Consider the following 13,718-nt stretch of genomic DNA (forward strand, 5'->3'; position numbering starts at 1 on the left):
AGCAAAGTTGCTTCACTCTGTATTTTAGCAGGGGGCTTTGTGGAAAGAAGTACTTTTTGAAATATTCCATGCAACTTGAAATTAAAACACAATTTTCTAACAAAAAAATCTCAAACAGCCAACACTAAAACTGATGTTTACTGGTGTTTTACTGATGTTACCACTATTTAATGATGGTCACAAAGGCATTTTTGTGTACTAGTAGTAAATAAGTTCAGCCAGCTGCAATCATGATACTTTTACTCCCATTAGAGACAGAGTTCTGGACAGATGCATCCCACGTATTCACTAAACATGAGGAAAGCAAACCTTGGCATTAAAAACAGGTGACTGGGGGCTTTTATTCTGAGAAAGAATTCCGCTCTGCTGCCTCTACTCCACAGCTTTATATTGCTCCGTGATTTGCTCTGTCGAGTTTATTTCCTCAGGACATTGCTTTCCTCTCCCCTTAGTGATAACTCTTTGCAATAACATTTGCCTTCAGCCAGGCTCCACAGTGTTGCAACTCGCCATAAACTAATGAACTCTCCCATAGATTGTTGTGTTTTCAAGGAAGCGCAACATCTGATCTTTTTATTAAAAAAAAACAGTCCCACCAAGGAGACAAAATCAGCAGCTCCCACACGCTTTGCTCTTTTCACATCCCGAGTTTAGTGCTGTGTGCCAAGTGAAAGCCTTGTGCTGGAAGGGGCCTCCATGCAGAAGGGAGATAACACCACTGATGGCTGCCTGCCCTATCAAACCTGGGGATTACAGCCACATTATGTCCATGCTGGACCCCAACTGTGGGATAACATTTCCTTAGGGAACTTCAAGGGGGAAGTGAAGGGGTGGCTGAAAGCTGTCTTGGCCCTGTTTGCATGCACATCCCTGAATTCAGAGTCAGCTGTTGTGATCCTGCTTCCGGAAAGGATCTGTAGCATCCATCAGAGTCATATTTCTTCTTCTTCAGTTGGTTCATCTTTTTGTTACATCCCGTGTAGGGTTGAAACTCTGCTGCCAGCTTCTGGTTACTGTCAAAATTTTAGGAGAAGTGGGAGAGCCTGCTTATCGTGCAATCCCCTCTGCAGCCCATGCTCCTACCAATTATGTGGCTCCAGGACTTACCCTTTCATGGAGCTGTTCCACTGCAGTGTTTTCCTTCCCATTGATAAGCCAGGGACAAATGACAGCTGATTTATATTTCAGAAAATGTGTCCTGGTGTGTGGGTCATTATTGTGTCCAGCAGTGACCGCAGCCTCCCAGGCTGTGCTGGACAGAGGGCTATGGCCCATGTGGACTCTAGCAGCCCAGAGACATGCCTAAATCCATGTGCTACCCTTGACCACACGGGGTTATTTGGATTCAAGATTAATTTTTTTTTTTTAGGGACCTTTTCACTCTTTGATCTGAGTGATTTTAAGCAACCAGCATGCTGTAGTTGGGTGGCTGATGTGCAGTTCCAGCTGTAGTAGGGGGCTGAGGTGGGTTCCAGTGGTGGCAGCTGCAGAGTGTCACTTTGCAGGGTCCTGTGCTCCAGTTCCACCCATGCCTCTCTCCAAGTGGACCACAACCCTCAAAGTAGTTGAAGCAGCATCATGTTGGACAGATTCTGCCTGCAGGAACACCTCTCACCTCCCCAAACTGTGTATGGAGATGTTCTCTTTAGCTCCATGTCAGTTACTCTCCACTGGACCCCAAACCCCAGTCTTTCTGGATAAATAGATGTCCAAAGAAAGCTGTCCCCAGCAGCTTCCACCTCAGCTCCAGAGTCAGTGCCAGTGAGGCCTGAAGGTTTCTGAAGGAAATTCCAGACTGCCTTCACTCAGCCTGCAAAGAGATGTTGTCCTTGCAACAACCGATGGCAAATCCATGGCAGCCAGCAAACAGGGCTGGTTTGGCACCCTGCTCTGGGGTCCAGGCAGGGTGCAGCCCTGAAGAAGTCGCCTGAGCTGGCACCCATGGATGTCTGATATTGCCCCAATATCCAAATCTCTCTTAATCTCTTCAGTTCCTCCAACATCCCTGAGAAGATGTCCCCTGTGGGATCAACACACTTAGATCTTTGTATCTAGAAGGCCCAGACATCTGCTGAAGTTCCTGGCCACTGAGAGGGGCCTTTGCCTCAGATCAACAATGGAAAACCCTGGGATTTTGATACCCTTCTCACTTCAGCCATCCCAAACCAGAATGCTTAGCTGTATCCTGCATTGCCATAGTTCACTGTGTACCTCATCAGAAAGATGATATTGCCAATGTAGATTCATACCATGCGAAGCAGTGAAAACCAAAGAAAAATTTCTTCACTTTTCCTGCAAAATCAGTAACTCAGCCCCCTTCCCAGAAATGGTTCTTGTGAGTGACATGACTACAAGTGCTTCTCGTGCAATTACAACAAACAGTGGTACAGATATTTCTTTCTAAAAAACCATTGCTGTTTCCAGGTGGATCATTTAATGAACTACAACCCATGCCATATGAACGGCTGTGTCCCGCTCAAGTGTTTGACTGAGCAGGTTGCCAGTCAATGCAGCTGGAACACGATGAGGAACATCTGCTTGATGTTGCTTGATAAAACTTCCTGCCTTGGAGACTCTAGACATCAGCATCCAGCATGGAAGAAACTGAATCAGCGGCTGTATTGCTGCGTAAAGCATTTTTTCCATGCTAGATCTATCCCAAAATTAGCCCAAACGAGTCCATGATAGCAAACAAGACCCTTCTTCTTACAATGGGAAGTGACACACAGAGCCATAAGCTCAAGCAGTTGAATGAATCATCCTTCTTCAAATAGACCCAGGATACAAGCATCCACAGAAATAAGACCAATGGATCCCCCGGGAGCTCAGTTCCTCCCATGTCTTTAATATGTCAAAAGGCACTCAGTGGAAGAAAATGCATACATTCCCACCAGAGGCAGAAGCTATTGGCTTGGGGGTGAGATCTCAGCTAATATTTACTGTGGTTTTGCATACATGCCCTGTGCTCACCTGTTTGCAAAACAGCATCACAAGTGCTTTTCTTTCACCCTTGCCAGGGCTATCAGCTCTGCAACAGGCTGTGGCTTGGGAAGCAGCTCTCGGGCAGAAATACTGCTCAGCATATTCAGACCATGGCATGTCTCAGGAGATGTCCAGAGTCAGGATGCTGAGTTGAAAAGACTTCTACTGCAAAATGAAAAGGTTCTACTGCAAAATGATGAGATCTTGGAGCAGGAGATGGTCAATACAGAACATTCCCACTTTGTCATTTCTTGCGTGCTGGAGGAGCAGCTTTGCCTCCTGAACCTCACCCCCTCCAGCTGTTGAGTCTCTCGGGAGCTGTGCTGCAGCTCTGCCCATGTGCTGAGACTTGTGGGAACTTTCTTCTACTCCTGCAAGTGGGATCTCTTGAAAGGCATTGCAAAGACACACAAGCTCCCATTACTTCCATGTGCAGAGAGAAAACACTTCAGGCTTTGCCAACAGGCCTCTTGGTTCTGCTCCTGAAAAAAATTCTTTCCAGAACCCTGCTCCCCCTGCCCTCCTGCCATAGCTCTCTTCTGCTTTTAAAAAAAATGGAAAATATTCCATTTGAATTCAGCCCTATTGGACAGTGCTTTTTGGTAAGTTACAACATAAACTCCTTAAAAAACATTTTTTAAGAGATGAAGAAAGGCATGAAAGAAAAGAGCACACCATCTATTTATATGCTAAACATGGGACACTTCAGGAGAAGGGAGAAGGTTTTTAGCATCTGTAACCTAGGCTAGCTTCAAGTTCCCTCTGACAGCACAAATTACTTCATTACTGTTAGATACAGTACTGGCCTAAACAATGGCAAAACTCGACTTTGCATAATAATTTTAGCAGACATAAAGAACTGGCAGTGTTGGAACAAATTGATGACAGCACATGGATGGAGAATTCACAGAACATCTCTGCCCCAGCAGCTTGTCACACAATCCCTTGCAAGCCCTTTTTCTCCTTGGGAATCAAAGTAATACAGATGCAAAAAAATACAAACTAGTCAATCATAAGAAGTCCAACCAGAGATGAAGGGCAGCAGTTCCAGTCTGACATCTCTTTGTGGGCTCATCAAAGACCTTCTAGCAGATGGAAAACCGAACGTGTGCCAGGAATTTCAAACACTTCTCAGGAAGTTCATCTAAATCATCAGTATACCATTTGCACTTAAAACAGAGCGAACCCTGTTGCCCAAATGTGACCCAGATAATGTTTCTGACGTGTTTACCTATTTGGATGGTATCCTTAAATTTCAATTCTGTCTATTCATGGGGATCCAGAATTCATGCAGAGCCTGAAAAATATACAGAAAATGGAACTCCAGAGCATAATATGATGATAATAGTAAAAAAAACCCCTGACTGCTGCACAGAAGTTTTACTTGAATTGCAGTATTTTAGACAGAGCAGTGTCTGCTACCGACTTGCAGCTCTCGTGCTTTTGCCTCTTGGTTCACTGCTGCTGCTTTCTCTGGGTAAAAGGGAGGACTCATGACTGCTGCATCTTCTGAGTAGGAGCTGCAGAAGCTGCAGTTAAATGGGATTTGGGATAGACTGTTAATGCCTCTGCAGAAACGAGAGCAACAAAAATTATGGCAACAGCAGTGTGGAGTTGGTTGACTCTTGCCTTCTGACATCCAGCTCCAATTCCTAAAAGTGCTTTAAAATCCTCAGCAATTTCTGCAGCAACTTGCAACAAGATGGGCTCAAACTGCACATGGCCAGGCTGTGACTCCTGCTCCCAGGCAATGTGAGGGGTGGGAGAAGGGACTTACTGCTAAGACAAGAATTTAGTCAAAACCGGATCACTGCAATGTGCTCTTCAAAGGGCTGAAATCTCAGAGCCTTCTGACAACACAGCATGAAAATCCCCAATCACTAGAAGGCACTTTCCAGTGGGGATGTGCCAGCTTAGCCCTCTGCAAACCCCACTGGCAGCCCACACACCCCATGCCGTGATGTGCTGATAATGCATTGCCTCACCCTGCAAGGCCCCAGATAAGCAGAGGTGCTGGCAGAGCTGCTAAAATTACTTATGAACTGCTGCAACTCAGCATTTCCCCACCTCCTCAGGCCTTGAATAAGTTGCTTTGCTTTCCATCTGACAAAGAGGAATGGCACATTGCCCTCTCATGCTGTCTGGGCTGGCGGCTGGTGTTGTGGCAGTGGAGCCATGCTGTGATGCTGGTGGAGGTCACCACATTGGATCCATGGTTTTCTTCTGGGATGACTCCTGGCTGTGGGTTTTTTTCCTCCCAGACCCAAAGTTGCTGTTCAGGCTGCACTGCTGGCTTGGCTTGCTCTTTCTAGGCTTTTCCAACAAAACAGAGGGTAGAAAGGATAGCAAAAGATAGGAACAAAATGCAATGGTGATATGGGTGCAGTGAAGGGGACTTGCTGCCAGACAAGGTTGTACTTTCAGACACAGGATAGCTGTGAAAGTTGGTTTGTGTCATAGCTCCTCACCTCTGACATTCATAGCCCAAATACTTATCCAGTGGCTGACAAATGCCTAAAGGGATAAATACAGGTATTACCAGGCAAACTCACACCTGATTTTGTCTGCCAGGGAATATTTTGCCTGGCCTTGTAATGGCTCTGGAGGTGGTTTTTCAAACTTTAATGCCAAACTTTCTTTGGTGAGTAATTTTCACATTTGAAGGATTTCCCCAGCTAAAAGACAAAAACTAGGCAAGTGTTATGTATTTCAAGGAACAGCAGAAATCAGTAAACTCATTTAAAAATTTTTAAGTAAAATAAACTTCATCTTAATAATTTTTGCTGATAGAACACTGTGATGTTCTATGTGCAATTTTTCCATAACTCTTTTCTAATGGGTTGCATGAGAGCTTGGATGCAAATTAGCCACGAGGAGATGGGAAAGATCCTCCAGGAATTGCTCTGCATGTGGAAATGAATTTCAGTTCAGCCACTTCAGAGCAATTTTTTTGTTTACTTTCCACTGACATGAAATCAGCTACGATTGCATCGCATGCGGGATTGGTTAGCCAGTTACATAATGCTTAATAAATCCAAGAGAAATAATATAAAACACATCACCCAGTCTGGGAAGAGGAACAGTATCTCAGTCAGTGTCACTAACCAGCCTGGGGCAGGCATCAGCCAAGCATCTGATCCAATGCCGGGGGGATGCAGGGTTGTGCTGTTGCATGATAAATGTGATTAGGAAAAATGTTTGTGGCATGTGTGGAGGACTTGAAGACAGACAGATTGTGTGTGATGGGAAGGGTCTATCAGAAGGCAGAGCTCACACCCTGACGGGGAGGGCAGCTCACCCCATCCCAAGAGGCCAGGCAGGCACGTGCATTCACGCCCAGCTCCAGCTGGATCTGCTGCTGGGTGAGGGATTACCTCACCCTCATAATTTTCCTCGGTGTACTTCGTAAAATCATAACGGCCCTGTAAACAGAAAGAGCAAGATTAGGTGATTAATTATTTACCGCAGATTATTTCTGCAGCGGCGTGTGGAGGAGAGAGAACGTTTCACTGGTGGTCCCCAGGTAGTGAGAAGAAAGGGAGGTGACCCGGGATGGGGCTGCCTGGCTAAACACGAAACAGTGGTGCTGGTTTGAACTCCAAAAAAGGGGGTGTGTAGGTAGACTGCAGATAGCTCAGGTTCTGCAGTGCCATCACCCTGACTCTGCCATGGGTGTATTGCTCCAGGCACACACCACTGCTCTGCACGGAGCAGCTCTTGCCCTCCTTTCCCACATTTCCCTGCCTGCTCTGCTTCCCTGCTTTGCTTCTAGTCCCAGAGGAGACCTGCTGATGCCTTCACCCACGCTATGGCTAACTTCCAGCAGAGGAAAAGCTAGGGATGAAGGGGTTAATTACTACAGGCGCAGCACAAGCCAAGCCTGTAAGTGACTCCCTTTTGCTATTTCGAAAAGAGGCTGCCTGGAAAGGGAAAGGAAAAAAAAAAAGAGAGGTTTACTTTACAACCATCATTATTTCATCTGCAGAGTTTATACAATGGAAAATAAAAGCCAGGGTACGTGAAGTCAAATAATTTCTGTTTCATTAATGGTATGGAAATCGTTTTGTTTTTATAGGGGAAAAACAAATGTGAACTTGGGGGATGTGTGTGTGTGTGTGTGTGTGTGTGTGTGTGTGTGTGTATGTGTGTGTGTGTAAGCATGCAACTCCCTTCATTGCAAAGGGCAGAGCAGTGAAATCCAGAAATAAAAAATGACTCAGAGGCCGTAGGATCTATGAGTCAGTTGAGCTGTTGTTGTTTTTAAACGCAAGTGAGAGCACAATATGGCAAATAATTGCCCCTGCAGCCCCCCTGCTGGCCCAGCCGTCCTGCAGCACAGGCTGCTCCATGCCAGCACCCAGCACTGGACAACTGCACCCAGACCCCCAGGGACACAAAGGGATGGAGCAGGGGGTGTCCCAGCAGAAGCAGCTCCGGGGGTCAGAAAGTGAAATCTGTGAAGGAAACTTGAGATGGTGTCACAGTGGATGGAGGAGACAAGTGTCTCCAAGGCATATGGGGGGCACAGGGCCAGGCACACTCCCCTGTCTTCACCCAGACATCAACTGACCAAAATCAAAGAGAAACTGCTCTGGCCAAATTCTGCCTGCCGAGTGCCAGGCATCTCCTCACTGGCCCCTGGCATTCCAGCTTGCCTGGCTTTGTTGGGGCACAACCCTGGGTACCTCAGTACAAAACATCCCCACATCCCCACATCCCCACATCCCAAAAGCAGAGTCGTTGCACTGATGCACAGAAAACTTGTGAAAGGCACCGGAGATTGCCAAAGCAGAAGTATGGACAGTAATCTGCAGAGCTTGTCCCTCCCCAGGGTGAAGTTAGATCATGATGTAATTTAAGCATCTGAAAGAGACTGGAGAAGCCTGCTGGTATGATCCATACCCAATTTGCTTTGTAATGGGACTAAGCAGAATTTGCTAAACACTGAATTTAAAGGGATATTTTCACAAAGGAAAAGTAAGTGGTAGAATAAGTCAGTTACCAGCCTGTTTGAAGAAGGTCCAAGCAAACCAGAAATGTATACTGCATGTCTTCCTGGCACTGGAAGCACTGGTGTCTAACACAATCAAAATCAGTCCTTTTTTATGCACCAGGAAACATTTCTGGCTCATTCCTTGCTCCATACTGTACTCTGCCAAATACAGTATTTATTATGCAGGATAATGTGGGACCACATATCTGAGGGTGGAGCCTGAGTCCCCTGATCCAAATGCAGCCTGAGCACTGATGGATTTCCTGGGAGAGCTGGTAGCTTTTGCCTTGCAGAGGCAAAAACTGGAATAATATATTTTTTCAGCTTCATTTGGTCTGCTCTACCTCTCCTATGAAGACGAAGATACAGTGTAAAACACACGGATGGAGAAGAGCAGCCTGATACTAAAAAACCTCTTTGGTTCAGCAGCTGAAAGCAGCACCAGGAGAACAGGAGTCTGCTGGAGGAAACTGAGCTGCATCCAAAATAATAGAAGTACAACACTTTGAGGTCTGGTTCTGGGGAAATTCTGCAGCACAGCATGATGCTGCAACAAGACCAGGCGTTTTTTTGACAGGTCACATCTAGCTTAAACTGACAGCAAGAAATCCAGAATCACTGTTACACAGGTCACACTGAACAACTGCCATTGGAACTTCTGACCCTGCACAGAATCTCCTGAAATGGGGGCATAGGAATTACCCTGATCCTCGTCTGTGGCACTGGTTGTTGCACCATGGAGGAGGCAGCTCTGGAGTAACCTGGTGATGGGGAACACCTGGTGCTCCCACATGGGTCAGCAAGAGAGCAGAGCCCATCAGCTCCGCTGTTGGATTAATCTTAAAAACAAAGTACTGCATAAAAAAGGGAAGGAATTTGTTTGTTCTCATAACAATTTTATGAGAGGCTCTGTTATTGCGTAGTTGTGTCATTAACCACGGATAAAAGCCCAAAGCAAAACCTAATCCTAAACCTGGCGGCAGATGCAGGACTTGCTGCTGAGCCCAGGCTCACCCAGGTGGGAAAGCAGGTCCCAATGCAGGTTGTGTTTCCATCAGGGCACCTATCTGGGGCTTTCCAGGAATAACAGGGCTATAGGGCTGAGTCAGAGCAGCTCCCCAGTATGGTGTTTAAGTGTGCTGCTGATGAGGGAAAGCAAAGAGCATCTCAGCTAATCCCCCTGGCCTTAGTCTCTCGCAGTGTGAAGCCTGGGGATTACAGGTTGACTGACCTGCATGGAAAAGATGATGCAGGGAGCTCCAGGAGCCAGTGCAGCAATAGCAATCTGGGCAGCCCTCTGTGACTGCTGAGATAGCGTCAGCCCCACCCCAAGGTGCTTGGAGATGCACAGAAAAGAGGAGATAGACCTCACTGTAGAGCATTTATGACCTAAAAATTACCATTTTTTCTTTGTCTTTGAGAAATACAAGCAATGTAAGGACAATTTTTATTGCAAGACAGAACATGATCTGAAGGTTCTATAATGGAGATCCTGTGTGGCAGAGGCCATGGTCCCCTTCCACCTTGGGAAGGGGAGAGCTGGGAGCAGGGATAAGTGCCCTAGTATCTCACTCCAAACTCATTCCCTGAGGCCCATCTGGTGTTTAGCTGACCCAAAGCAGCATGTCAGGGAGAATACTTGAGAAGAGAAAGTTTTCATTCTGCCCCTCAGTGAAAATGTATTGCCTGCCATCGCCTGTGTTATGAGGCACTTTGTCCTCACCTGTAACAAATGTGCTGTGCCTGCACCCCAAAGCACCCCCAGCTTCCTCAGTAGTGATTCCCCCTCCCTGGGGACCGCAGTGTGCAGAAAGCTGGAGCCAGAATTATGTGCTGGATGACCCACCTGCCCTCAGGGGCTGCAGAGGAAGAGAGGGGCTCACAAAATCCCCCTGCCACGTTCCTACAGCCGCAGTCACTGCTGGCAAAAAGCTGCTCTGCTGGGGGCTGGCTGCTTCTGTGGCTGCAGCTATGAGGCTGTGGGGAAATTCTCTCAGAGAGCAGTTTTCAATGACTCCTGTATGGGGAAGAGGGTGGGCTATTGACTGCAGCAGTGGTGTTTCCATGGGCTTTGCAGGTGGCCAAGCAGAGGTTGTGGATGTCCTGCAGGCAGTGAGGGGCTGGAGGGCTGCCCCAACACGCATGAAAAAATATCCCAATGTCCTTGGGTGGTGGTATCACCCCTGCTGCTATTGCAGGAGAGACACAGGCACTTCTGGTGTCATTTTTCCTTTATTCCCTGACTTGAAAATCATCTCATAGTCTCTCAGTAACCTCTCTGGGGTCCCAGTTATAGATACCAGAAGATTTGATCCCGCTCTGGTGCACAGGAGAACAAGCCTTCCTATTGATGGGAAGCCAAGCTTGCTGTGAGCCCACCTATCGGTGACTTCAAACCATCTCTCCAACTGTCGTTCCACAATAACTTTGACTAACTGTACTATTTATTGGCTCACATCACATCCTTATGGCTTCAATTTATTTTTGGAAAACTCAACCCACATTTAATTAGTTTATAGTTTGTTCCAAGTTTTGCTTATCCAGCCTTTTTTTTTTTTTAGCTTTTTTTTTTTTTTTTAAGTTTGTATTTTGATGTTTAGCGTTTGCCTTGGCAACATCTGGAACCCGTTTATGGAAGTGTATTGTTACTTTTACTGCTTGTGCAGCTTTATTAAATCATCCGACTATTAATATTGAAAGTGTTCATCTGGGTCTAATCAGGGCCAAGATGAGTGATGTGGCAGTTAAATTGTACCTACGAGCTAATGGTTCAAGGACACACAGTCCTGAAGAAACTTGAAGTGGGCTTTGTGCTCTTCTTTTTAACTTCCTAGGACAAGAATGATGGGGGGGAGAGAAAAAAAAATAGATATTTCTGCTCTGACCTTTCTTACAGAGCAGATAACAGAATCACAGCCTGAGCTAGTTTAGAACAATTTGTCTCCAAAGAATTTTGTCCAGTTACCACTATATTTCTGGATCTTGTTTACATACTTAACTCTTTCATCTGTCCTGGCTTCCCCTCTGAACAGAGCAGCCAAGTCAAGATCCCCACCATACACACCAGAGTAATACTGGTGAGTCTGACATTCTGCTCTGAGATCTCATGCAAACCCTTGAAATAAATAAGTAAATAACATACCTGGTGGATATAAATACATAAATAACTAACCCTATCCTGTACCAGCAACACCCACAACCTGGATTTGTCCTTTTGCTGCTCCTCTGCAGGGCCCCCAGGTATCCCTGGAGTGATGGTTCTGAGGTAATCCCACACCAGCCTGCTGTGAGCACAGCACGAGCCATGGCATGGCTGGGTTGAGCTGAAGGGGTGAAAGAGGAGCTATGGCAGTGACACCACCAGAGCACAGGCCTGGGTGTGGTAGGGCTTGAGTTTTGGGGGAGAAACCAGCTGACCTTCAACTCTCTGTTCCCATGAAATAATGCGAATGGGGTTTGTAGGGTGAGGTGGCTGTCGCTGTAGGTTGAAGGCTGCACAAAAATGCTGGGCTTGATTTCTGTCCCACACCCAAAACTCTCATCCTGCAGTGGAATTTTGCCTGAGATTCTTCAAGCCCTGCCCTGGCAGAGCAAAGCAGGGAGGTGAAGATAGCTCATGCTGGCTGCAGGTGCCTCCAGTCCTGGCTGAAGCTGTGGTTTTGGTAGCTAACCCAAAGGGGATGCTGAGCAAGAGGTTGTGGGCAACATCTTCACCCTCTCTGCTCCCAGCTCCCCCAAAACCTGGCACAACACAATCCCTGCTGAGCTGCATTTTAAGCCTGGCATGTGCCATTTAAACCAAAATTTCCTCCTTCCAGCCTTCAGATGCAACAGGCTTTTCCTCTGCACCCAGGTTTCCCCTCCACCATTAACCTTGGCCCTACATACGAGGCCATGGGAGCTTGTAAATGGTTTATTTCTGTGTGGGAGCCTTCCAGCAGCTCTTTATGACTGTCGCAGGGAGGGGGGTCTGAGCTGGTGAGGGAAGCAGGGCAGGCACATGGGATGCTGTCAGAGCAGGCTGCATGCCCTGGATTTGGGGAGCAGAGAAGTTAAGAACCCTTTTTGCTGTTGAGACAGTATATGCATTAAAAAGGGTCTGTGGGCTCAGCCATGGACCACAGGCAGGTCACAGATGTGATCATCAAGAATGCAGGAGTTCCTGAATATTGCTGACAGACCTGGGGGTGCCCATGGGTGTGCTGGATCAGCAGGGCCCTGAGGCTTCCCAAGCCACAGTCAGGGATTTTGCAATTTTTTTGCTTCAGACTAACAGCTGGTGATGAAAAACCCTGTGATAGCTGGGGCAGCACAGTGGGCCATGGCTGCCCTTTCCATAGGGGCTGGGAACCCTATGGAGCACTGCTGGGTGGCTTGGGGTCGTGGCAGCCACAGAATCACAGATAGCTCAAACTTTAAAAAAATTAGCTGCTGTAGTTCAGGTTCATACCTGAACACTTTGGAGTGCATGTATTTCAGTAAAAGAAAGTATAAATATATATTTCTACATAAGACACTCAGTGGCTTTTTTTTTTTTAAGACTTTTAGCAGCCTTAAGACAGGAAGTTTAAATTTAGCTGGGATTTATCCCTTAACCAAGCCTGGTTCATGCACCCTTTCTATAAAAATAGAGATAATGTTATGCCTGTGAGATACAGGCAGAGCAGCTCCCCACAGGCAGCAGTTATTCCTGCTGCTGTGGCAGATCCAGGGCAGATCCAGGGCTTCAGGGGCAGGAGAGCATCTCGTGCTGGGATGGGACAGAGAGGGCAATGGAGCCCTGGAGGGAGCAGCTCCTGCTGCTCCAGAGCTTGGGAAGTCTCAGCCACAGATGCTCGGGGGGTGGGTAGCAAACACATTTCCCAGCTTGGCCTCATTGAATAGAAAGAGGGAGGGGGAGGAGACAGCAGGAGAGGAGGGAGCTGTCCCAGCCTGGCCATACATCCCTCCCCAGCACCTCTCTTCCTGCCGGGAGGGGAATAAATGAAGTCTTCAGGCATACAGAGACCTGGAGATGTCCTTTTTCAAACACCGAGTGTACTCGGGGTGAGGGGAAATGCCAATTTGAGCCTAGGTTGTAGAGGAAGAAGTAAATTTCCTCTTGATGATAAATGGCACGGGAAACACAGAGGGAAAACGTGGCTCTCTGTGGTTTCCCAGGCTCTTGTCCTGCAGGACCTGCCGGCAGCATTCCCCCATCTCCTCTAGGCTTTGGCTTAGCACAAAGCACGTTTGACTGGGCAGTGCCGAGCAAAATGAAAGCTTAAACAAAAAAATGCGTGGAGAAATAGGGTCAGTTCAGGCTCCTTCTCCCCGGGCTGTGTGAATTGCTGGAAATGGTGGTAGTTATACTCTGCCACCCCTCTCTGCTCCCCAGCCTGCAGTGCCGGCGCTCGCCGCAGCCTCAAGACCAACCTGTGCAAGTGGTGTGACTCCACAGCCCCAGCCTGCGAGGACAAGGTGTGCTACAGCAACTGCAACCTCAACTCCTACTGCGAGGATCCCTACGAGATCTGCGTGGCCATATGGTGAGAGGAAATTCCCTCCCCAAGGCGAGATGGGGGGAAAGCATTTCATGTGTGTACCCTGTGCTTGGATTATTGTCCTCTGCAGTAATTCAGGACTTCCTCTTTCTTTGAGTCCATCATAATTAAAATTACAATTCACAGCAAAAACATTATTTGGTCTGCCCTGTAATTAGCACCAGTTTATTTTCTAAATAAATTAAGCTTTTGAGTGCCTG

The 13,718-nt window shown here is 47.1% G+C and overlaps 1 protein-coding gene across 2 annotated transcripts in view; it reads left to right on the forward strand.

Annotated features, from left to right (window-relative positions):
* LOC146434860 (TGF-beta receptor type-2-like) overlaps positions 1–13,718 on the forward strand; it is a 29,207-nt gene that overhangs the window by 4,537 nt on the left and 10,952 nt on the right. For both annotated transcript variants that reach the window (XM_085067006.1, XM_085067005.1), the window contains exon 2: positions 13,353–13,503. In XM_085067006.1, coding sequence (XP_084923132.1) covers positions 13,353–13,503 — 151 coding nt within the window. The remainder of the gene's footprint in view (positions 1–13,352; positions 13,504–13,718) is intronic.

This window comes from Lichenostomus cassidix, chromosome 7 (assembly GCF_008360975.1).
Source record: "Lichenostomus cassidix isolate B80296 chromosome 7, HeHo_3.0, whole genome shotgun sequence".
NCBI lineage: Eukaryota > Metazoa > Chordata > Aves > Passeriformes > Meliphagidae > Lichenostomus > Lichenostomus cassidix.